Source organism: Triticum dicoccoides, chromosome 2B (assembly GCF_002162155.2).
Source record: "Triticum dicoccoides isolate Atlit2015 ecotype Zavitan chromosome 2B, WEW_v2.0, whole genome shotgun sequence".
NCBI lineage: Eukaryota > Viridiplantae > Streptophyta > Magnoliopsida > Poales > Poaceae > Triticum > Triticum dicoccoides.
The window spans coordinates 719530505-719555426 of NC_041383.1; the positions used below are offsets into that span (position 1 = coordinate 719530505).

Sequence of the window (24922 nt, forward strand, 5' to 3'; positions counted from 1 at the left end):
GAAGACGGCCTCTCCTGGTCGATTGCGAGCTAGGGGAGCGCTAGTGGAGTGTCTTGAGGCTGCCTGAGGTCTAGGAGGAGCTCGGGGTCACCCTTTTATAGAGTAGCTAGGTCGGTTCCGCCATCGCCGAGGATAGGATCGCCGGCCGACCGTTTCTGCTGTGGTAGGGCGTCGTGGCACCGACGAGCGCTTGCAGACGAGTGAGGGGATAAGCTTGAACTGCTCCAGGGGCAGCTGGCGCGCGCCTGCGGCTCGGGCGGCGCCGCCCGTGGTAGGGGCTCACTGCGGACGCCGGCGTGCCGCCAAGGGGCTCTAATGGCGGTGCTGCAGGGTACCAGGGACCGCTTGGCTCGTTCTGGTGAGCGGTCGAGGGTGGGGCACGGCTCTGCAGGGCAAGCAAAAGTCAGGGGCGCGACGCGGCGGCTCGGTACACGTGCGTGCAAAACGTGCGCTCTGGGCGCGCCCAGAGCACGCACGTGACATGTTTGACATAATGCCAATGTGGTCTAGAGCGCTCGGTTGAGGCTGGCAACTAACAGGACCAGGCTAGGGTTTGCAAGAAAGCTAATGGACATGGGGGTTAGGCCAGGAGACCAAGCTTGCCATGCTAACTAAAAACCATGTCAAAACTGGTCATGCCTACAAGGTGTTTGACAAAATGCCAAGAACACCTAGGCATTTCTTGGAGTGGTCATAATCTCCAGATTGGGGTCTCTTTAGGTGTAGGAGATGGTGGCCAGGTTACTTTGTCAAGGGATGAAACTTGTTAGTGCAAAAATTTGAGAAAAACAGTTTTTTGGCAGAAACAAAAAGCTGTCATTTCATGGACCAAAAATAATCCAATGGGTTCATGCTCTTGGACTTAAGGGTTTTGTATGGACTACAAGTAGGAAAAAGAACCATGGATGAGAGAGCAAGTAAAGATATGGTTGCAGTACAGATCTTCAAGTTGGACCAGAATGAAAAAGAGGTTGATTCACTCACAATTTTCAAAGGACATAACTGGGTTTTTTGCATAAATATGGATAATATACTTCTACTGACCTCCCCTAATTTTGGTGGAAGTTTTAAATAAATATCTAAATAGGATGAAGTGCAAAATTGCCCACTGGACCAGATTTAAAAATTAGGTGTAGATCTCAAAATCTCCAATGAACAGAAGATTTTTTTTTGCACAAAAGTGATTTAGGGATATCATATGTCATCCCCAAATTTTGGTGAAAATTTTAGATGCATTTATCAAATGGTTGTAGTGCAAAAGAGGCTCCAAAACTTATGGAAAATCATCTTAAAAGGAAAAAGCTCATGAAAAACAATTATGCAAATAAAACCACTGATTAAGAATTGTTTTGTTGAGTGAGTATGGAAGTCCAATAACATTTTTGGAAAGTTTCCACTTGGGATAAAACTCCTCAATGTTAAAGGAAAGGGGTTCTGAAACCAACAAAAAATCCAGAGAGTAAAAAATTTTAAAACTCCTGGCAAAATTTTAATAATTAAAACATGGTTAAGTTCTTGGGGTGTTACATCGAAGTACAGCATCCACAGCGTTTCGCTGTCGGGCGCGTACCTCGGCTCGTTCCGCTGCTCCTCCGTCAGCGAGGAGCGGACGCGGGTGATCTCCGCCCGTCGTGCTGCCCCTTCGGGCACCGGCGACACCGAGACGCCACCGACGCTCAGTCTCCATGCCCCCCGGCACGCGCATGTCGGGCGGCGCCGGGTACTCGGCCTCATATAGAAGGCGCGTCTCCGGCTCCTGGAGGTGTCGGCAGCCGAAGTCGTTCGCCGTTGCGCTGCTGCCTGGGAACCTCTCGGCCATGCTTTTGCTCGTCTGCGGGGGAGGGGAGTTGTGGGAAGCTCACAGGTGGGGAGAAGGCTTTTTGCGGGAGGGAGAGGGGGAGGCTGTGCCGCTCACCGGCGGGGATGGGGCGCCTTTTATAGCCGAAGAAGAGCGGCAGGGAGGCATCATGCGGGAGGACGCGTGGCGGGAACGGGTGGGACGCGCGTCGGTGGCGCATTCACTGCACCGCCCGTGAGGCATCAATGAAGGCTGACCGGCGCGGCAGCCTTCGCATTGATTCCCGCGGGAACCAAGGCGATAAGGGCGACGAAGCGGCCGTCGTGCTGACTCAGCGGGCCCACGACTGTTTCATGCCAAAACGCTCGCCCCGGCGCCCCCCAGCGCGTTGGGTTTGGCCTGGGTCCGCCGGCGCTGATTTCGGCTCAAGCCGGCAAAAAACGAGCACCTGAGGCGCGACTGGGCCTTTTTTCAGCGCCAGCCTAAAAAATCGCCTTAGGGAGGGCGCGGCTGGAGATGCTCTTATCCGACTCCGACTTATGCTCTCCGAGCTCCTATGCGCAAAGGCCCTCCGCCTTTATATTCTCCAGAAAATGTCAGTTCCTCCCTCAACTCAACAGCTATAAGGTTCCTCTGTTCCCCCTCAGATCTCATGGCAGCTGTGTGAGGCTTCCTCGGGAGATCAGATCAGCGACCAATGGCCAACGAGAAGGGTTCGCTCATCACCGGGAGCATGACATCCGGCGAGAGCACGACCAAGCATGCGTTGGCCGCCAGCGAGGAGCGCCCGCTGAAGCGGTGCCGGCATGCTTCGACGGAGAAGCATCCGCTGAAGCCGTGCACCGCCAAAAGGAAGGCCGAGGCCGACAACGAGAAGTTGCGGGCCGCCAAAAGGAAGGCCTTCTACATGAAGTCAGGTCCAAGCAAGAAGATGATGTGGCAGCCGCGGGCGGATGTGGCCTCGATCCTCTCCAGCCGGACACATCCCGATCGGGCCCCTTCTTTCTTCAAGGCGCTAAAGCTCCAGAACCCCGACCTGATTCCCTCGCTAGAACATCCTCGCGGGCGGATTTGGTTCTCCTATCTTCCTTTTGCCATCTTGTTGATCCCCTTCCATCAGTGTCCGAAAATCATATACGCCGCTCGCTGCGTCGTAATGTCGACGCTTCGCACAGGGGGTGCGGGAGCAAACGACGCAGTGGGCCGGCCCAACTGCTAGCGAAGCTTTTTGCTTCTTCTTTTCGTTCTTAGTCATTTCTGTTTCTTTTTTCTTTTCTTCCTTTTTCGTTTTTGTGTTTGTTCTCTTTCTTTTTCTTTGGTTTGTCATTTATTTTCCTTTTCCTTTTCTCCTTTTTTTCAAAATATTCAAATTTTGTTTGTGTTCCCATGAAATGTTCAGTTTTCGAAAAAATGTTCTCAAAATTAAAAAAATGTTCTTGTTACACAAAAAAGTTCAAAACTTTCGAAATTCATTTACTGTACCAGATTTCAATTTTTTGTTCACGTTTTCAAAAAATGTACGCGCTTCCAAATTTGTTCGGGATTTTTTAAATTTGTTTTCCGTTTCAAAATTTGTTCTCAATATTCAAAAAATGTTCCTGCTTTAAGAAACTGTTCGCACTTCCAAATTTTGTTCTCCGATTTAAAATTTGTTCTCAAGATTAAAAAAAATGTTCATGCTTTAAAAAATTCTTCACGCTTCCAAATTTGTTCTCCTTTTCAAAAAAAAATCTCAAGATTAAAATAATGTTCGTGCTTTAAGAAATGTCCATGTTCAAATTTTTTTCTCGATTTCAAAATTTTGTTCTCTAAATTCATAAAAATGTTCGGGATTTTAATTTTTAGTTCAAAATTAAAAAATATTTTCAGAAGTTTTGAAAATTTGATCGTGTTTGTCAAGATTGTTCACAGGTACAATTAAAAAATATTCAGAAATTTTCAGAATGTTCTAGTTTTCAATTTATTTTTCCTTTTTAAAATGTTTGAGGTTCCAAAAATGTTCTAATTTATTTTCACAATTTTGAAAGTGTTCACATTTTCAAAAATTGTTTGCAATTTCAAATAATGTTCTTGTTTTCAATTTTGTTCCTTTTTTATGCCCGAAAATGTTTGCATCTTCACACAATGTTCTAATTTTAAAATTTTGTTCAAAAATTATAAATGGTCGCATTAGTGAAAGTATTTACTTTTTCCAAACTGAAAGTAACATTTGATTTTTTAAAAAAAATTGTGGTCTTTTTTGCGGCGGGTTTGAGTCCCAGCGGCTGCAATCCTTTCCGTGATTTTTTACCTCGCGCCTTTTTTACCTCGAGGACGTGGTGCTCCCGCAACATGGGCTGTCCAAGGTGAGCCGATCCGGTGTGAAGTGCCGATTCCTTGCCGCAACGAGCGGCGTATAGAAGCTCTCATCAGTGTTGACAGACCAACATGCTTGTTGTTAGTGTTGTTGAAATTTGTTAGTAGGCCTTTGACCCAAAGACCAACTAAAAATCTAAAATTCTCATGGTCCATTCATATATGGCTCTGAGTGGTGTGAGTCACACTAAGTTTAGTCACACCCGAAAGTTGAATGGGAGTTGCACCTCTTTATAAGGTGAGCTCTTTTACCACTTGTATGAGCATGAGAAGACTAGACCTACACGCGTGCTCCTTCTCCTCGCTCACCCTATCGCGGATGGGCTAATTAGTCAGGCAGACGTCTATCCTAGCCGCCGCCGCATTTTATGGTTTCGCACCAGCGTTTCAGATCATTGCGCTGCCACACAAGTCTTCTCCATCCCTCCTTTTGGCGTGCACCTCGAGAAGGGCAATCAGGTTTTTGGGAGCGACAACTTCGCCACGACCTCGGCAACCTCTTCCTCAATGACATGGGTGACAACATCAACGCCAACGGTGCTGCTCCTGTTGCACCGTATGTGATTCTGTCTTTTTGTTCGAGATCGTGGTAGAATTCATGTTTCTAGTCCATGCCCTAGATTCGATCCGTTCATCTACTCCCTCCGCCCAGAAATACTTTTCGCAGGAATGGACGTATCTAGGCGTTTTTAATGTTAGATACATTCATTTTTAGTCATTTCTACGACAAGTATTTATGTATGGAGGGAGTATTATGCTACTTCCTCCGTTCCTAAATGTAAGTCCTTTTAGACATTTTAAATGGACTACAAGATACGAATGTATGTAGACATATTTTAGTGTGTAGATTCACTCATTTTACTCCGTACCTAGTCACTTGTTGAAATATCTAAAAAGACTTATATATTTGGGAACGGAGGGAGTAGTTCGCATGATTCGTTCAACCTCTGTTATTGATGTCATGATTTATTTTATGCTTATTCGGATTAAATCTCGTAGTAATCTGCTCACATATTTAACAATCCAAAAACCTTATTAAAAAACTTTATTATAAGCAATTTACTCCTGGATTTGCTTCGCATCTGAACTCCCTGAGTCCCGAGCGAACCCAGCGAGAGTAAATCCCTAACCCTAACCCTAGCTAGGAGGATGATTGAGGCGGAGGGGGAGGGCTTGCAGTCGATGATGGCGGCGGAGACAGAGACGGAGGTGGAGATGGCGGAGGAGTGGAAGCTGGCGCGTGAGTCCGAGTGCCGTTTGCGCAATTGCGAGTGCCGCTGGCGTTGTCTCTGCTCCCCCCGGATCCCCCGCGTGGCCCCCGGGATGGACTACTCTTCCACCCCCGCCGGTGCCGGTGGCGGCGCCGACCGGCCCGCCTGGTCGCTGCTCGTCGGCCTCAAGGACGGCGCCGTCCTACGGCTCAAACGCCTCCGCGTGGCGCGGTCCGGGCGGATCCTCGGCCGGAGTGACGATGCGCTCGAGGCTTTCCACGACATCAAGACGCCGACTGGTCGCAGGTTCAACGCCAGCGCCGCCCTGGCTCCCGACGGCCGCTCGCTCTGCGTCCTGCGCCAGGAGGACGACGGTGCCGGCGAGCAACCCCATGCCCTGCACCTAACTCTGCAGCAGCCCGAGACAGACACATCTCCGGAGCATCTTCCTTTGCCTCCGGAGATTCAAGCAGGGAGGAGCCGTAACTGCGTGCCCATCTCCGCCGCTGGCCACATCTTTGCTCTGTGCCCCATCGTGGAATATGGCGTCAAGTTTAGCCTCCTCATGCGACCCCTGCATCCGCTCCCCGAGGGCGGGGGCGGGGGCCAATGGGAGCAGGTCGGCCAAGACAAACACGACAAGGACAGTTACCGATGGTTGGGCGGCGGGTTCCTCCAGGGCTACGCCGTGCTCCCCGGCCCCCTCATCCTCGTCTCCTTGAAGCAAGACCGCGGCTTCTTCACCATCGCCCCTGGCTCCGGCTCCCGTGACTGGACCCCGGTGCTCACCGACGAAACAAGGCCGCGGCGAGACTACGCCCCTATCGTCGGCCGCGGCGTCTACATGGAGCAAGACAATGCCATCTACATGCTCCGTGGCAACACCATCTATGCCTACAAGCTCAGCTACATACACCAGGATCAGGGTGATGATCAGGGGAGGGGGAGGCTCAGGCTGGATCCGCCCATCACCATCGACTCTGTATGTCCTTACAGTTCCGGTCATGGGTGTGGCTTTCTCACCCGTCTCGATGGTCGGCTCATGTGCTCCGTGTGGATCAGCCTGGCACCACGTCAACAATTAGAAGATTGCCGGTGTGACAACCTACATGCCATTGTCACCACCTTCAACCTCCAAGATCCGGCTCAGGGGGGAATAGAGGTGCTGCATTCCTCTTTCCGCCAGGTAGACATGGAACCCAATCGCGCGAATCCAGAGGACCAGGAATTCTGCTTTCTACAGTAAGCAGAAAACTAGCTAGTTTACTTTTTCCACGCAAAGATTATTCGACCATTTATTTCTTTGGTCGCCTTGTTTACGTATTTGTTGTCTACTGTCAACTAATCATGGATCAATTAGGGAGTACGAGGACAAGGATTGTCCGGTGCTGCTGCAACACCAACAAGGGCAAGAGAAGGATCTAACCAGCTGTTCCCAGCTGCAACACGTCGACCAACCCTCCAAGATGCTTGATTGTTGCAGGTCTTGCTTGATCTGAATTAATTTAGATTCATGTTTAACCTAGCTTATTATTACATCTTTCTTAGTAAGTTTCTCTTGGTGAGTGGAGTGATGACATGTTTAATTTGGTTGTTGCTGCAGACGGTTTCTCGAAATGAAAGACTATCCACCCCTTTGCTTTTCCTGCGGCACCAAAGGTCACGTTGCCCGCGACTGCTCTCTCCCGCCACAGCAGCCCTTGCCGGCAATGCCTCACCGCACGCTGGTTGGCCGTGCTTCAATGCAACACCGGGTCCCTTTTGAAAGGCGTCCGGTTGCTACAACAACAAGTATCAATAAAGATCTGTTTATCATCTGCCAAGCTGGCTCACAACTCGTCATCTACCATACAGGCGTCCTGGATGAGACTTCACTGTTGCAAGGAGGAGGAGACGATGGCAAGCCTCTCCAACCGTCGTGTTATGTTGCAACATATGTTGGTGATGATGACTATTGGCACTTTTTCCTTCACAGTGGCTCAAAAATACGCGCCGTATCGTGGAAAAAAGATGGCATGCTTGAGTTTAGTCTGAACAAGGACCGTACGATGGCTACGGATCGTCTACCTGTACGGCGGCTGCCAAGTGCTGATACTTTTGTTTTGTTTATCACAGTTGGTGGAGAGACCATTGCCCTTACGGATACTCTGAAAGTTTTCCATCAGCCAAGGTTCAGTTATGGATCCAGCACGTGGCTGCTTTGCAAGACAGATCAGTCGCATGTTCTCCACAGGAAGGTTATGATATCTGGATATGTAGCAGTGAATGACGATTCCTTTATAGTCTGTGATGCTCTCACAGGTTCCTGTCTTTTGTTTGACCTGGGTGCCAAGCAATGGCGTGTTGTCATGCCTTGGGCCGCATTCGCAGAGGACCTGCCAAGGACTAGCCCTACAAAGTGCCCTTTAAATGGTAGATGTGTGTCTGTCGATGGCTTTATCTACACATGCAGAGACGGAGGGCTTGCTGCTTATCGGCTGCTTGATAAAGATCATTCTGTGTATCTCAGCGAGCCGATCCTTTTGCCATTCTCATGGCTTGTGGATGATTGTGTGGGTGAGGACATGTGCTTGGATTATGCTGGCAAAGATGTGGACTCTGGTGCTATTTTGTTTTACGTGGTGCAACTGCAAAGTGAGTATATATAACTCTCTGTCTCTCTCTCGATCTCTGATGTCATTTGTGCATGCATTGCATGGTTTTTGTGATCAGTCAGTTCATGGAAGATATATATAGTGTTGCTGTACTAACATGTGTGTACGATACGTATATGCTGCTAGGTGGATATCGTCCGCCCAGGCATGATGTACAGATCACCATTGTCCAGGTTAAGACTAAAGCAACAACCAGCAGCAAGAAAAGGGAACCAGTGCGAGTCGCCCCCGTGGACTGTGTCACGCGTTTCATACATCACGAGGAAGCCGTCGATGCCAGATGCTGCTTTGCGCTCTAGCTCCATCTTGTTTGTGATGGATGCATGCATGCATGCATGAGTTGCCCTATTACTCCCTCCGTTCCTAAATACTCCCTCCATTCCTAAATATAAGTCTTTGTAGAGATTCCACTATAAACTACATACGGGTGTATATAGATACATTTTAAGTGTGGATTCATTCATTTTGCTCCGTATGTAGTTTACCCAGTGGAATCTCTACAAAGACTTACATTTAGGAACGGAGGGAGTATAAGTCTTTGGAGAGATTCCACTATGGACCACATACGGAGCAAAATGAGTGAATCTATACTCTAAAATGTATCTAGATACATCCGTATGTGGTTCATAATAAAATCTCTACAACGACTTACATTTAAGAACAGAGGGAGTATTATTTAGTATATGTTCCCAGCATGCAATGTTTGTAACCTCTAACCTTGCTTGCATGGCATCTTTTGGAAGCTGCAACTAGTTGTATATCTTGGTGGTGTATAACTTATATTTATCTAGACTATACTAGTTGTATTTTGGTGGTGATGAAACTTATATTTATCTAGACTAGAGGGCCTGTATGTGATGGCTGGTGACCTTGGTTAAATTAAAGATCCCAAACATTTGCTACCTGTAGCCAAGTATTAAGGCTTGACAAGAAAACGGTACTAGTGCTTAATTTTGCTCACAAGGTTGAGCTAGCTGTGGAATAACTATTATTTGTTGGAGTAGTTTTTGTTATTTATGCCTGGAGAACTTCTTTTTTATTTTCTCTATCTATTGTTGGCAGTCTTTATTGATTGTATTTATACCTATTATATATGTCTTTGCATATTTGACCAGGGGCACATAGAACGAGATTAGGAATTAATCCTGTGAAATTTCTGATGACAAAACTTTATACATCAATCTTGCACTTTATCTCTCAAGTGACATCTCTTTGATTCCATGATTAATGTGTATTACTGCACTTAAAATGTAGCTTTCTGGTGGCAGTCACAAGCCTTGGTTTATTTGTCGGTGCAGTCTAGTGAGAGGGTCAGACCTACCAGCTAAATCATGTGTGAAATATGATGTGTTATCGCAAGGCTGCAAATATTATTTGTTGGTTTATTTTTCTATATTGAAACTCTGTTCTGCTGAGGCCTGTGGAGCTATGATCCGATTTAGATCAATTCATTCTATAATTTGATAGCTATTCGCCAATTTCAGCTATGATCCCATCATCTTACTATAAGCTTGGGTGCCTATGATTTCAGGCACCCCAGCCATTGCCATGCTTTAACAATTGCAATGGAGCCAGGTACCAGCTTTCTGCCCTAACTCATTTGCCTATGAAACTACCAACAACAGGGACAGGAGCTGCCCCCTACTCTGGAGCTGCATATTGGTGCGTTGGCAGCATCCACCTCCTCTGGTGCAGGGTCAGTCAACACCTCCTCTGGTTGAGGCGTGAGTTTGCGCACTAATCAGTTGTTTTAGTTGTTAATTAACGTTTGTGTGCAGTCCACATGAGTGCCAGTTGCTAAAAAATACATTTAATAGAGCTGCAGCAGTAGAGTGTTCAGTCATAATGCATAGCAAGCTAGCAGGACATGTACATGGAAGTGCTGGTCAACTCGTGTGACGATTATTGAAAACTGCAGCAGCAGAGTGTTCCCTCATAAAGCAGAGCAAGCTAATGGGTCTATTAACATAGAGGTGACAATCTTACAAGATGGATGACTGCAGTCTCTGCAGATACACAGCCATCCTTTCCTTTAGTCAACACAGGAAAGGTCGATTTGGAAAACTGCCCCCGCGTCGTCCGCCTGGGCGACTCGGGCGGCGCTCGATCCGCTTTTTCCGGCGTCGTCCTTGTGCGCCTTCCCCTCGCCGCCGCCGGTCGGCGTCATTGGGCCTTGCCCGGGCGGCTGAAGGTGGCGGCGGGGTTCCGTTCCCGTGGATCTTTGGGCAACGTGTTCGACAAGATGCAGATGGCGGCCGGCGGCTGTGAAGGTTGATGCTGCAGCGGCGGCTCCGGCGCTCCACGTATCTGACGAAAGCATGGCTTGGGATAACTAGGTCGGCACCATGGGCAATCGTGACGCAGTCATCTTCGTTGATAGGACCACTGGAGCATGCACATATGTTGCTCTTCTGCGTCTTGTGCTGTGACTTCCTCCGATGCATCCAACCTGAGAGCACATCCATGCTAGGGCCACTACTCCATGGGTGCATTTTTGGCGTTGGTGCGTAGTGCTCATGGTGGTTGTTCCTCAGGTTCGGCCGTGAATCTGGTCCACAGGCTGCTGTATGGTTGTGGGCTAGACTGGTTACTTGAAGAGCTTCAGATGATCTGCGTCCACTGGCGAGGACGGCGGAGGTAGTGGCAGCTCGTGGAGCTGCCGTTTGATACAGATCAGTCAACAGCTGCTACTTGTGAGGATGGTGTAGGCCTTCAGAGTGTCCCCATCCCGGGATTTTGGTGGTGCCGACAGTCCTTCTTCCTCGTCAAAGTCTTTGTCAGATGGTGGGGAGAGAAGATCTTGTCTCGTCTTGTCAGCTTGCTCGTACGGGCGTGGACATCCCCCGTCATAAGGACCGTGCGCATATGCAACTACTGGGATCGAGGAAAGTGAAGGAGACGACACAAGACTACTTCGATTGAGTGGTACTTCTGTAGTACCTAGTCTCGAGCTGCGTGATGAAAACCATAGGTTTGACCCTAGTTGGTCATATCTGGCAGTGGCGGCGTTCTTTTGCGTCGTTACCCTGATGAGGGCATTGCTCGGAATTGGCTCAGACAACATCTTCAGGGTGAAAACCCATGATCTAACCTTGGTGTGGTTGGATTCGGCGACGGCGGCGCTTGAACGTCGTTCCCTTCCTGGAGGCGTCGCTTTTGAAGAGCCTTTCTCATAGTCCTTGTGTTGTGAAGAGATGGTTGACGCCGATGGTCACTGCTGTATACCTTTTATCGTTGCTTTCAATTCTTCGGGTTTTCTTTTCTCCACCTAAGCATAGCTTTGGTCTTTTATGATTTTGCTCTTTGCCGAAGTGATCGTGTGGGCGTGTGTGTTGTGTTGGCTGTGTGCATCCTAGTTGTGCAGAGGCCGGGTGTGTACTCATTATGATTGTATCCCTCGATGCTACTCTATGAGTCAATATAAAAGCACCCTTTGTCAAAAAAAAAAGTCAACACGGGCATATAAAAAAATAGAAAAGAAGGATTATCCGGTCTCTGCATTGCATCAGAGTGATGCATTCGCCTCAGGCATATCAAATTGCATGCATGCAAAAAAACTAACAAGAGGTAATAACTAGTTACCACAGACTGAAATAAACAACCATGAACACACAACAATGCAGATGCCTAAAAGCTAATCTACAAATAAATCCGATCTATTAGGTCTAAAACAGGAAGAGTGGATAATGAAAAGAGCAAAAGAATCTGTCGTGGATCTTCCTGAAGGTCTTGCGCAGACGGTATGGCACATAGACCAGAACGGCCTTCCTATTACCAACAACATCATCTGGATTATCTACTTACATTCCAGTGTTGATGTACATGTCTTTGAGGTCACCCTTGAGCTCCTGATTGCCTTTCTCGAAGTGAAATAAAGCCTACAGAGATATTAAGCAGCACAAGCATGTCAAACCTTGACAAACGAAAACGAAAGAGAAGTTCTATATACAGAAACGAAACACATGAATGACACAAAGCCAACGATGAGAGGGACGCGGGATAGAAGCTCACCTGCGCGACGCTAGCCTCGATTTCGGAGGGCTCGATGCCCTTGTTCTTCCGGGTCTTCTTCCTGGCGGTGTACATCTTGATCAATGTCGTTACAAGAGATGAAATCAAACCCTTCTCTACATCTTTTTGCAAATAGGAGTTTATGCAATATGGTAAACAAACTACATTCCTATTTGGTCGTCCTTGCAAAAATGGTTGTTTTTTGACATGCATAAAACCTTTTTATGCCAAAATTTCTTTTGCAAATGGAAGGGTGATCCAATAGTACATCGACGGCTTAATGCTCAGCCATCTACAGCACCCTAAGGTCACACATGGTACCATCATGAGACACCTTTTGCTTGTGATCTATTATTGTGATCTGTTGGGGGCACATGATAAAAAATAACAGAAATTGAATGCATGAACTACAAAATATAACACTGGATAATAATTGACCTGAACCAGTGTCGTAATAGCAGGGAAAAGGCCTCCATGTGCACTGAAGATTTTGTTCTCAATAAGTGCAGACAAATTGAAAATAACAAATACATCAGCTCTTGTAGATTATGATTTTAATTCAAAGAAACAGAGTGGCAGCCTCATAGCATTACCGCATGGAATATAAAGCAGCCCCATAGAATTACTGCATGCAATATAAAAGCAACATAGAAATATTACCTTAAATAGTCAAATATTTCTGTGCAACATCTCCAGACATTCACCGAGCCGTATTTGCGAAGACACTCATCATAGAAGCCATAAACCTACAGCAATGCATGAGTTTAAAGAATAAATGACAACTATCGTAACATCACTAAGAAATATCCAACTTGAAAAAGGTCCCTCACTTGTCTGATCTGCCTGCTCATGATTTACTCGTACTAAAGTTATACAATCTGGGTACCTAATCCTGGAGATAATTTTATTGAAACGGTTAGGACATGAGATTAAATGGCACATAATGTAACTTGAAGTAGAACAACTCAAAGTGTTTAACTACTGAAGTTGGATTACAAAACTTGAATGCGAGGAACCGGATTATTTTGCCTTCTATCTTCAGGATACGGGTGTGAACAATCTTCAGCGCACATAAACAACCAAAACAGCAGATTGCTCCTTCCCTTGTTCTGCAGTAGCCGACTATCTTTCCCCTGTACAATTTGCTCATAAGTCCAGCAACAATTGTATCTTGGTTTCATTTCAGTTGGTTAAATCCTAAAAAGGACCCGACTCACCCGTGAAATCTTCATAAACATATGTATAACTACTTTTGAGTAGTAGCCTTGTGTATCTTACAGACATATATAAAATACAATTATGTTTACCTTGAACATTGAATTCCTGGGCTATGAAGAATCAAGGGAAAATTTTGTTTTTGCCACTCTAGTTTTTGCCCACTTTGATTATGCCACTCTAGAATTTGACATCTCACTTTTTCCACTCCTAGATTTTGACAATACATCACAAATGCCATTGCATGGCAAAAGCAATAATTTTTCATTTCACTTTTGCCACTCTTAGATTTTGACAATGTATCACAATTGCCACTCTGAAAATTTTGCTTTTGCCACGGAATGGCAATTGTGATAATTGCCAAAAGCTAAGGGTGGCAAAAGTGATATGTTAAATTCTAGAGTGGCATAAGCAAAGTGGGCAAAAGCTAGAGTGGCAAAAACAAAGTTTTCCCAAGAATCAATCGAGAAATAAAAAACCTGGAGGCACCAACTCCGAACATAAGACTGCAACCAATGGTTGTGCATCAATCAAATAGATGAATTAGCTTCCCATGGATACCAACTCTAAACAACACTCTATGTTTCCAGGAAAGACTCGCTAGGAGTTAAGACTTGCTAGGAGCATAATCGGTTAGGAAGAGATGCTTGATGGTTGAAAAACAAAATTACATAATCGAGCAAAGTCTATATAATCGAAGTAGATCTCTTACGGAACAAATAGCCATGTAGCATCATACATTCCAAACCAAATCAAGACTTGGATTCTCGTCACCTAGTACATGCTCCAGTGTTGATATCTATCAGCAGCACCCCTATATGTGAAGCAGAATCGAAGACATGTTCAACTGCACTTGCATACTACAGGCGAGGAAGAGCTGAATCTAGTTCAATGATGTATCCCACGTGACATTAATTAATGAATCTATCTCGATATGTAAAGCAGAATAGAAGACATAACACACTACTGCTGACATGACCATTATATTATTGGAAGTAACAAGTAAGTGAAATAACACACTACTGCTGACATGATGTAATGAACACATCAAACTAAACGAAGTGTAAGTAGAAGCTGAACACACATCATTGCATAACTACAGCATCCTTAGAATAGTCATCTTGCAGTAATAAATATGGTTATATAGAGGTTAGTAACAAAACTTATCAGTACAATCAGTTTTCCAGTACAATGAAAACATGGCATTGACTGTCCTGGGATACATCCCTTTATGAACTATAGAGGAGCAGACATTTGTAGACTTAGAAAGGCAAATTAATATGTAAACATCGGCAAGAGAATGGGAAAGTGGCAGTATTAGTCATTCATGTATGCAGATATGTCAAGACGTCTGCAGATTTGCATGTGAGTACCTTATACCAGTCCATCAATGTGACAATATAGAGACAGGCAGACAGAAAACATACCATGTGAGTCCACCAAAAATAGTGTTCTTGACCTATGGCTGATATTACAATCAGGATGTAACAGATACATGAATGTGTAATATATCAAGTATTCATCATATAGTTTCTCATAAATATCAGGACCTTGTGGGCTGCTTTCTTTCTTTAGTCACCAAAACAGAGTATTCAGAAAGATGTCTACAGCAGAGAGCATACATGAGGCAATGGGTACACCATTGATATTAGCTAGATGTAAATAAATGTGGGGCTTAAAAAGAAATTGAAAGACGTAGGATTCGTGGGCACACCCCAAAAAAGGAAAACTGAGGCCTAGAACGAGATTTTCTTTCATAAATATGCAAGGCTCGTCCCTATATAGATGATGTTGTTTTCTGGATCTGCAACTATCAAGTGTTTCCTCTGAATAAACCGGGAGTCGCGTTCCGGGTGCTTGCGCCTGCCCACCATGCTTCCACACGCATAGGAGGGCGCACCGCAACACCTAACATGTTTGCTACCCCCAGGTATCCTATCCCGTCTAATCCTAACAAAGTCGACCGGCGGATCTAGCCCTTTGACTTTCACCGGATGGGGGTTGACCGATGGACCTTTTCACCGGGTTGTCATAGCCCAGCCCATAGCTACACCTCTGAACACGATCCCGGCCCAACCGACCCCAAGATTCCCTCCGTGTCGGCCCAACGTGGCCGTTTCCCCCCTCCGTGACACGACGGCAGCGACGCCCGTGAGGGGGGCACAACCCGGAGCCGCGTGCCAGGTGCTTGCACCTGCCACCACGCTTCCACACGCATAGGAGGGCCCCACCGCAGCACCTGACGTGTTTGCTACCCCCAGGTACTCCGTCCCCGTCTAACCCTGACACAGTCGATCGGCGGATCTAGCCCTTTGACTTTCGACGGACGGGGGTTGACCAATGGACCTTTTCACCGGGTTGTCATAGCCCAACGCATAGCTACACCCCCGAACACGGTCCCGGCCCAACCCACCCCAAGATTCCCTCCGTGTCGGCCCAACGTGGTTGTTTCCCCCTCCGTGACACGGCGGCAGCGACGCCCGTGAGGGGGGGGGGCTCCGTGACACGGCGGCAGCGACGCCCGTGAGGGGGGGCACAACCTGGAGCCGCATGCCGGGTGCTTGCGCCTGCTGTTGGGGAACGTAGCAGAAATTCAAAATTTTCCTACGTGTCACCAAGATCTATCTATGGAGAGACCAGCAACGAGGGGAAGGAGAGTGCATCTACATACCCTTGTAGATCGCTAAGCGGAAGCGTTCAAGTGAACGGGGTTGATGGAGTCGTACTCGTCGTGATTCAGATCACCGATGATCCTAGTGCCGAACGGACGGCACCTCCGCGTTCAACACACGTACAGCTCGACGATGTCTCCCACGCCTTGATCCAGCAAGGAGAGAGGGAGAGGTTGAGGAAGACTCCATCCAGCAGCAGCACAACGGCGTGGTGGTGAAGGAGGAGTGTGGCAATCCTGCAGGGCTTCGCCAAGCACCTACGGGAGAGGAGGAGGTGTCACGGGAGGGAGGGAGGCGCCAAGGGCTCAGGTATGGATGCCCTCCCTCCCCTCCACTATATATAGGGGCAGGGGAGAGGGGGGAGGCTCAGCCTTGCCCCTTCCTCCAAGGAAGGGGTGCGGCTAAGAGGGGGGGAGGAGTCCATCCTCCCCAAGGCACCTCGGAGGTGCCTTCCCCCTTTAGGACTCTCCCCTTTTTCCTATATCTTGGCGCATGGGCCTCTAGGGGCTGGTGCCCTTGGCCCATGTAGGCCAAGGCGCACCCCCTACAGCCCATGTGGCCCCCCGGGGCAGGTGGCCCCACCCGGTGGGCCCCCGGGACCCTTCCGGTGGTCCCGGTACAATACCGATGACCCCGAAACTTGTCCCGATGGCCGAAACAGGACTTCCTATATATAAATCTTTACCTCCGGACCATTCCGGAACTCCTCGTGACGTCCGGGATCTCATCCGGGACTCCGAACAACATTCGATAACCACATACAAGCTTCCTTTATAACCCTAGCGTCATCGAACCTTAAGTGTGTAGACCCTACGGGTTCGGGAGACATGCAGACATGACCGAGACGTTCTCCAGTCAATAACCAACAGCGGGATCTGGATACCCATGTTGGCTCCCACATGTTCCACGATGATCTCATCGGATGAACCACGATGTCAAGGACTTAATCAATCCCGTATACAATTCCCTTTGTCTATCGGTACGATACTTGCCCGAGATTCGATCGTCGGTATCCCGATACCTTGTTCAATCTCGTTACCGGCAAGTCTCTTTACTCATTCCGTAACACATCATCCCGTGATCAACTCCTTGATCACATTGTGCACATTATGATGATGTCCTACCGAGTGGGCCCAGAGATACCTCTCCGTCACACGGAGTGACAAATCCCAGTCTCGATTCGTGCCAACCCAACAGACACTTTCGGAGATACCCGTAGTGCACCTTTATAGCCACCCAGTTACGTTGTGACGTTTGGCACACCCAAAGCACTCCTACGGTATCCGGGAGTTGCACAATCTCATGGTCTAAGGAAATGATACTTGACATTAGAAAAGCTTTAGCATACGAACTACATGATCTTGTGCTAGGCTTAGGATTGGGTCTTGTCCATCACATCATTCTCCTAATGATGTGATCCCGTTATCAACGACATCCAATGTCCATGGTCAGGAAACCATAACCATCTATTGATTAATGAGCTAGTCAACTAGAGGCTTACTAGGGACATGGTGTTGTCTATGTATCCACACATGTATCTGAGTTTCCTATCAATACAATTCTAGCATGGATAATAAACGATTATCATGAACAAGGAAATATAATAATAATCAATTTATTATTGCCTCTAGGGCATATTTCCAACAGTCTCCCACTTGCACTAGAGTCAATAATCTAGTTCACATCGATATGTGATTAACACTCAAGGTCACATCCCCATGTGACTAACACCCAAAGAGTTTACTAGAGTCAATAATCTAGTTCACATTTACCATGTGATTAACACTGGATGAGTTCTGAGTTTGATCATGTTATGCTTGTGAGATAGGTTATAGTCAACGGGTCTGAACCTTTCAGATCCGTGTGTGCTTTACAAATCTCTATGTCATCTCCTAGATGCAGCTACCACGTTCTATTTGGAGCTATTCCTAATAACTGTTCTACTTGGAGCTATTCTAAATTGTTGCTCCATTATACGTATCTGGTATCTCTACTCAGAGCTATCCGGATAGGTGTTAAGCTTGCATCGACGTAACCCTTTACGACGAACTCTTTTACCACCTCCATAATTGAGAAAATTCCTTAGTCCACTAGTTACTAAGGAAAACTTTGACCGCTGTCCTGTGATCCATTCTTGGATCACTCTTGTACCCCTTGACTGACTCATGGCAAGGCACACTTCAGGTGCGGTACACAGCATAGCATACTGTAGAGCCTACGTCTTAAGCATAGGGGACGACCTTCGTCCTTTCTCTCTATTCTGCCATGGTCGAGCTTTAAGTCTTAACTTCATACCTTACAACTCAGGCAAGAACTCCTTCTTTGACTGATCCATCTTGAACACCTTCAAGATCACGTCAAGGCATGTGCTCATTTGAAAGTACTATTAAGCGTTTTGATCTATCCTTATAGATCTTGATGCTCAATGTTCAAGTAGCTTAATCCAGGTTTTCCATTGAAAACACTTTCCAAATAACCCTATATGCTTTCCAGAAATTCTACGTCATTTCTGATCATTAATATGTCAACAACATATACTCATCAGAAATTCTATAGTGCTCCCACTCACTTCTTTGGAAATACAAGCTACTCATAAACTTTGTATACACCCAAAATCTTTGATCATCATCAAAGCATACATTCCAACTCCGAGATGCTCACTCCAGTCCTCAGAAGGATTGCTGGAGCTTTGCATACTTATTAGCATATTTCAGGATAGACAAAACCTTCCGGTTGTATCACATACAACCTTTCCTCAAGAATCGTCGAGGAAACAATGTTTTGACATCCTATCTGCAAGATTTCATAAATAATGCAGTAATTGCTAATATAATTCCAACAGACTTTTAGCATCGCTACGAGTGAGAAAGTCTCATCGTAGTCAACTCCTTGAACTTGTCGAAAAACATCTTAACGACAAGTCGAGCTTTCTCAATGGTGACACTTACCATCATTGTCTGTCTTCCTTTCAAAATCCATATGTACCTAACAGCCTTACGACCATCAAGTAGTTCTTCCAAAGTCTACACTTTGTTTTCATACATGGATCCTCTCTCGGGTTTTATGGCCTTGAGCCATTTATCGGAATCCGGGCCCACCATCGCTTCTCCATAGCTCGTAGGTTCATTGTTGTCTAGCAACATGACTTCCAAGACAGGATTACGTACCACTCTGAAGTAGTACGCATCCTTGTCATCCCACGAGGTTTGGTAGTGACTCGATCCGAAGTTTCATGATCACTATCATAAGCTTCCACTTCAGTTGGTGTACGTGCCACAGGAACAACTTCCTGTGCCCTGCTACACTCTAGTTGAAGAGACGGTTCAATAACCTCATCAAGTCTCCACCATCCTCCCACTCAATTCTTTCAAGAGAAAATTTTCCTCGAGAAAGGACCCGATTCTAGAAACAATCCCTTATTGCTTTCGGATCTGAGACAGGAGGTATACCCAACTGTTTTGGGTGTCCTATGAAGATGCATTTTATCTGCTTTGGGTTCGAGCTTATCAACCTGAAACTTTTTCATATAAGCGTCGCAGCCCCAAACTTTTAAGAAACGACAACTTAGGTTTCTCTAAACCATAATTCATACGGTGTCATCTCAACGGAATTACGTGGTGCCCTATTTAAAGTGAATGTGGTTGTCTCTAATGCCTAACCCATGAACAATAGTGGTAATTCGATAAGAGACACCATGGTACGCACCATATCCAATAGGGTGCAACTATGATGTTCGGACACACCATCACATTATGGTGTTCCAGGCGGTATTAATTGCGAAACAATTTCCACAATGTCTTAATTGTGTGCCAAAACTCGTAACTCAGATATTCATCTCTATGATCATATCATAGACATTTTATCCTCTTGTCACAATGATCTGCTACTTCACTCTGAAATTACTTGAACCATTCAATAATTCAGACTTGTGTGTCATCAAGTAAATATACTCAACATTTACTCGAATCATCTGTGAAGTAAGAACATAATGATATTCACTGCATGCCTCAGCACTCATTCGACTGCACACATCAAAATGTGTTACTTCCAACAAGTTGCTATCTTGTTCCATCTTACTGAAAATGAGGCTTTTCGGTCATCTTGCCCATGTGGTATGATTTGCATATCTCAAGTGATTCAAAATCAAGTGACTCAAAACGGTCCATTTGCATGGAGTTTCTTCATGCATATACACCAATAGACATGGTTCGCATGTCTCAAACTTTTCAAAAACGAGTGAGCCCAAAGATCCATCAATATGGAGCTTCTTCATGCGTTTTATACCGATATGACTTACATGGCAGTGCCACAAGTAGGTGGTACTATCATTACTATCTTTTGGCATGAACATGTGTATCATTACGATCGAGATTTAATAAACCATTCATTTTAGGTGTAAGACCATTGAAGGTATTATTCAAATAAACAGAGTAACCATTATTCTCCTTAAATGAATAACCGTATTGCGATAGACGTAATCCAATCATGTCTATGCTCAACGCAAACACCAAATAAAAATTATTTAGGTTTAACACCAATCTCTTTGGTAGAGGGAGCGTGCGATGCTTGATCATATCAAGCTTGGAAAAACTTCCAACACATATCGTCAGCTCACCTTTAGCTAGTCTCCGTTTATTCCGTAGCCTTTTGTTTCGAGTTACTAACACTTAGCAACCGAACCGGTATCTAATACCCTGGTGCTACTAGGAGTACTAGCAAAGTACACATTAACACAATGTATATCCAATATACTTCTATCGACCTTGCCAGCCTTCTTATCTACCAAGTATCTAGGGTAATTCTGCTCTAGTGGTTGTCCCCCTTATTACAGAAGCACTTAGTCTCGGGTTTGGGTTTTACCTTGGGTTTCTTCACTAGAGCAGCAGCTGATTTGCCGTTTCATGAAGTATCCCTTCTTGCCCTTGCCCTTCTTGAAACTAGTGGTTTCACCAACCATCAACAATTGATGCTCCTTCTTGATTTCTACTTTCGCGGTGTCAAACATCGCGAATACCTCAAGGATCATCATATCTATCCCTGATATGTTATAGTTCATCATGAAGCTCTAACAGCTTGGTGGCAATGACTTTGGAGAACCATCACTGTCTTATCTGGAAGATCAACTCCCACTCGATTCAAATGATTGTTGTACTCAGACAATCTGAGCACAAGCTCAACAATTGAGCTTTTCTCCTTAGTTTGCAGGTTAAGAAAGTCATCGGAGGTCTTATACCTCTTGACATGGGCACGAGCCTGAAATCCCAATTTCAGCCCTCAAAACATCTCATAAGTTTCGCGATGTTTCAAAAACGTCTTTGGTGCCTCAATTCTAAACCGTTTAACTGAACTATCACGTAGTTATCAAAACGTGTATATCAGATGTTCGCAACAACCACAGACAACGTTCGAGGTTCAGCACACTGAGCGGTGCATTAAGGACATAAGCCTTCTATGAAGCAATGAGGACAATCCTAAGTTTACGGACCTAGTCCGCATAATTGCTACTATCAACTTTCAACTAATTTTTCTCTAGGAACATATCTAAACAGTAGAACTATAGCGTGAGCTACGACATAATTTGCAAAATCCTTTTGACTATGTTCAGGATAATTAAGTTCATCTTATGAACTCCCACTCAGATAGACATCCCTCTAGTCATCTAAGTGATTACATGATCCGAGTCAAACTAGGCCGTGTCCGATCATCACGTGAGACGGACTAGTCATCATCGGTGAACATCTTCATGTTGATCGTATCTTCGATACGACTCATGTTCGACCTTTCGGTCTCCGTGTTCCGAGGCCATGTCTGTACATGCTAGGCTCGTCAAGTTAACCCTAAGTGTTTCGCGTGTGTTCCGAGGCCATGTCTGTACATGCTAGGCTCGTCAACAGCCGTTGTATTTGAACGTCTGAATAAAACACCCGATCATCACGTGATGTTTTGAAACAGCGAACTGTCGTAACGGTGCACAGTTAGGGGAGAACACTTCTTGAAATTGTTGTAAGGGATCATCTTATTTACTACCGTCGTTCTAAGCAAATAAGATGTATAAACATGATAAACATCACATGCAATCAAATAGTGACATGATATGGCCATCATCACTTTGCTCCTTTTGATCTCCATCTTCGGGGCTCCATGATCATCATCGTCACCGGCATGACACCATGATCTCCATCGTCATGATCTCCATCATCGTGTCTTCATGAAGTTGCCTCGCCAACTATTACTTCTACTACTATGGCTAACGGTTAGCAATAAAGTAAAGTAATTACATGACGTTTAAGTTGACACGCAGGTCACAAATAAATAAAGACAACTCCTATGGCTCCTGCCGGTTGTCATACTCATCGACATGCAAGTCGTGATTCCTATTACAAGAACATGATCAATCTCATACATCACATATATCATTCATCACATCCTTTTTGGCCATATCACATCACATAGCATACCCTGCAAAAACAAGTTAGACGTCCTCTAATTGTTGTTTGCATGTTTTACGTGGCTGCTATGGGTTTCTAGCAAGAACGTTTCTTACCTACGCATGAACCACAACGTGATATGCCAATTGCTATTTACCCTTCATAAGGACCCTTTTCATCGAATCCGATCCGACTAAAGTGGGAGAGACAGACACCCGCCAGCCACCTTATGCAACTAGTGCATGTTTGTCGGTGGAACCGGTCTCACGTAAGCGTACGTGTAAGGTTGGTCCGGGCCGCTTCATCCCACGATGCCGCCGAATCAAGATAAGACTAGTAACGGCAAGCATATTGAACAATGTCGACGCCCACAACTACTTTGTGTTCTACTCGTGCAAAGAATCTACGCAATAGACCTAGCTCATGATGCCACTGTTCGGGAACGTAGCAGAAATTCAAAATTTTCCTACGTGTCACCAAGATCTATCTATGGAGAGACCAGCAACGAGGGGAAGGAGAGTGCATCTACATACCCTTGTAGATCGCTAAGCGGAAGCGTTCAAGTGAACGGGGTTGATGGAGTCGTACTCGTCGTGATTCAGATCACCGATGATCCTAGTGCCGAACGGACGGCACCTCCGCGTTCAAAACACGTACAGCTCGACGATGTCTCCCACGCCTTGATCCAGCAAGGAGAGAGGGAGAGGTTGAGGAAGACTCCATCCAGGAGCAGCACAACGGCGTGGTGGTGAAGGAGGAGCGTGGCAATCCTGCAGGGCTTCGCCAAGCACCTACGGGAGAGGAGGAGGTGTCACGGGAGGGAGGGAGGCGCCAAGGGCTCAGGTATGGATGCCCTCCCTCCCCTCCACTATATATAGGGGCAGGGGAGAGGGGGGAGGCGCAGCCTTGCCCCTTCCTCCAAGGAAGGGGTGCGGCTAAGAGGGGGGGAGGAGTCCATCCTCCCCAAGGCACCTCGGAGGTGCCTTCCCCCTTTAGGACTCTCCCCTTTTTCCTATATCTTGGCGCATGGGCCTCTAGGGGCTGGTGCCCTTGGCCCATGTAGGCCAAGGCGCACCCCCTACAGCCCATGTGGCCCCCCGGGGCAGGTGGCCCCACCCGGTGGTCCCGGTACAATACCGATGACCCCGAAACTTGTCCCGATGGCCGAAACAGGACTTCCTATATATAAATCTTTACCTCCGGACCATTCCGGAACTCCTCGTGACGTCCGGGATCTCATCCGGGACTCCGAACAACATTCGGTAACCACATACAAACTTCCTTTATAACCCTAGCGTCATCGAACCTTAAGTGTGTAGACCCTACGGGTTCGGGAGACATGTAGTCATGACCGAGATGTTCTCCGGTCAATAACCAACAGCGGGATCTGGATACCCATGTTGGCTCCCACATGTTCCACGATGATCTCATCGGATGAACCACGATGTCAAGGACTCAATCAATCCCGTATACAATTCCCTTTGTCTAGCGGTATGGTACTTGCCCGAGATTCGATCGTCGGTATACCGATACCTTGTTCAATCTCGTTACCGGCAAGTCTCTTTACTCGTTCCGTAACACATCATCCCGTGATCAACCCCTTGGTCACATTGTGCACATTATGATGATGTCCTACCGAGTGGGCCCAGAAATACCTCTCCGTTTACACGGAGTGACAAAATCCCAATCTCGATTCGTGCCAACCCAACAGACACTTTCAGAGATACACGTAGTGTACCTTTATAGCCACCCATTTACGTTGTGACGTTTGGCACACCCAAAGCACTCCTACGGTATCCGGGAGTTGCACAATCTCATGGTCTAAGGAAATGATACTTGACATTAGAAAAGCTTTAGCATACGAACTACATGATCTTGTGCTAGGCTTAGGATTGGGTCTTGTCCATCACATCATTCTCCTAATGATGTGATCCCGTTATCAACGACATCCAATGTCCATGGTCAGGAAACCATAACCATCTATTGATTAACGAGCTAGTCAACTAGAGGCTTACTAGGGACATGGTGTTGTCTATGTATCCACACATGTATCTGAGTTTCCTATCAATACAATTCTAGCATGGATAATAAACGATTATCATGAACAAGGAAATATAATAATAATCAATTTATTATTGCCTCTAGGGCATATTTCCAACACCTGCCACCATGCTTCCACACGCGTAGGAGGGCCACCGCAACTCCTGACGTGTTTGCTACCCCCAGGTACCCGATCCCGTCTAACCCTGACATAGTCGACCAACGGATCTAGCCCTTTGACTTTGGCCGGACAGGGTTTGACCGGACCTTTTCACCGGGTTTTCATAGCCCAGCCCATAGCTACACCCCCGAACACGGTCCTGGCCCAACCCACCCCAAGATTCCCTTCGTGTCGGCCCGACATGTCCGTTTCCCCCCTCCGTGACACTACGACAGTGACGCCCATGAGGGGGGCACAACCTGGAGCCACGCGCCGAGTGCTTGCTCCTGCCACCACGCTTCCACATGCATAGGAGGGCCCACCGCAACACTTGACATGTTTGCTACCCCCCAGGTACCCCGTCCCGTCTAACCTTGA

The 24922-nt window shown here is 46.4% G+C and overlaps 1 protein-coding gene across 1 annotated transcript; it reads left to right on the forward strand.

The window, feature by feature from the left end:
* Window positions 1–5338: 5338 nt before the first annotated feature.
* On the forward strand, window positions 5339–8386 carry LOC119361245. The gene is made up of 4 exons (XM_037626550.1): window positions 5339–6606; window positions 6725–6847; window positions 6968–7998; window positions 8145–8386. Exons 1-4 carry the CDS (start codon window positions 5339–5341, stop codon window positions 8315–8317), a joined length of 2595 nt encoding a protein of 864 aa, XP_037482447.1. The 3' UTR covers window positions 8318–8386.
* The last annotated feature ends 16536 nt before the right edge of the window (window positions 8387–24922 follow it).

Excerpts from the sequence above, each read along its gene's own strand:
- LOC119361245 (XM_037626550.1), top strand. The coding sequence starts at position 5,339 with ATGGCGGCGGAGACAGAGACGGAGGTGGAGATGGCGGAGGAGTGGAAG. Across the intron at positions 6,607-6,724 it reads CAGGAATTCTGCTTTCTACA|GGAGTACGAGGACAAGGATT; the intron begins GTAAGCAGAAAA and ends TGGATCAATTAG. Across the intron at positions 7,999-8,144 it reads TTACGTGGTGCAACTGCAAA|GTGGATATCGTCCGCCCAGG; the intron begins GTGAGTATATAT and ends ATATGCTGCTAG.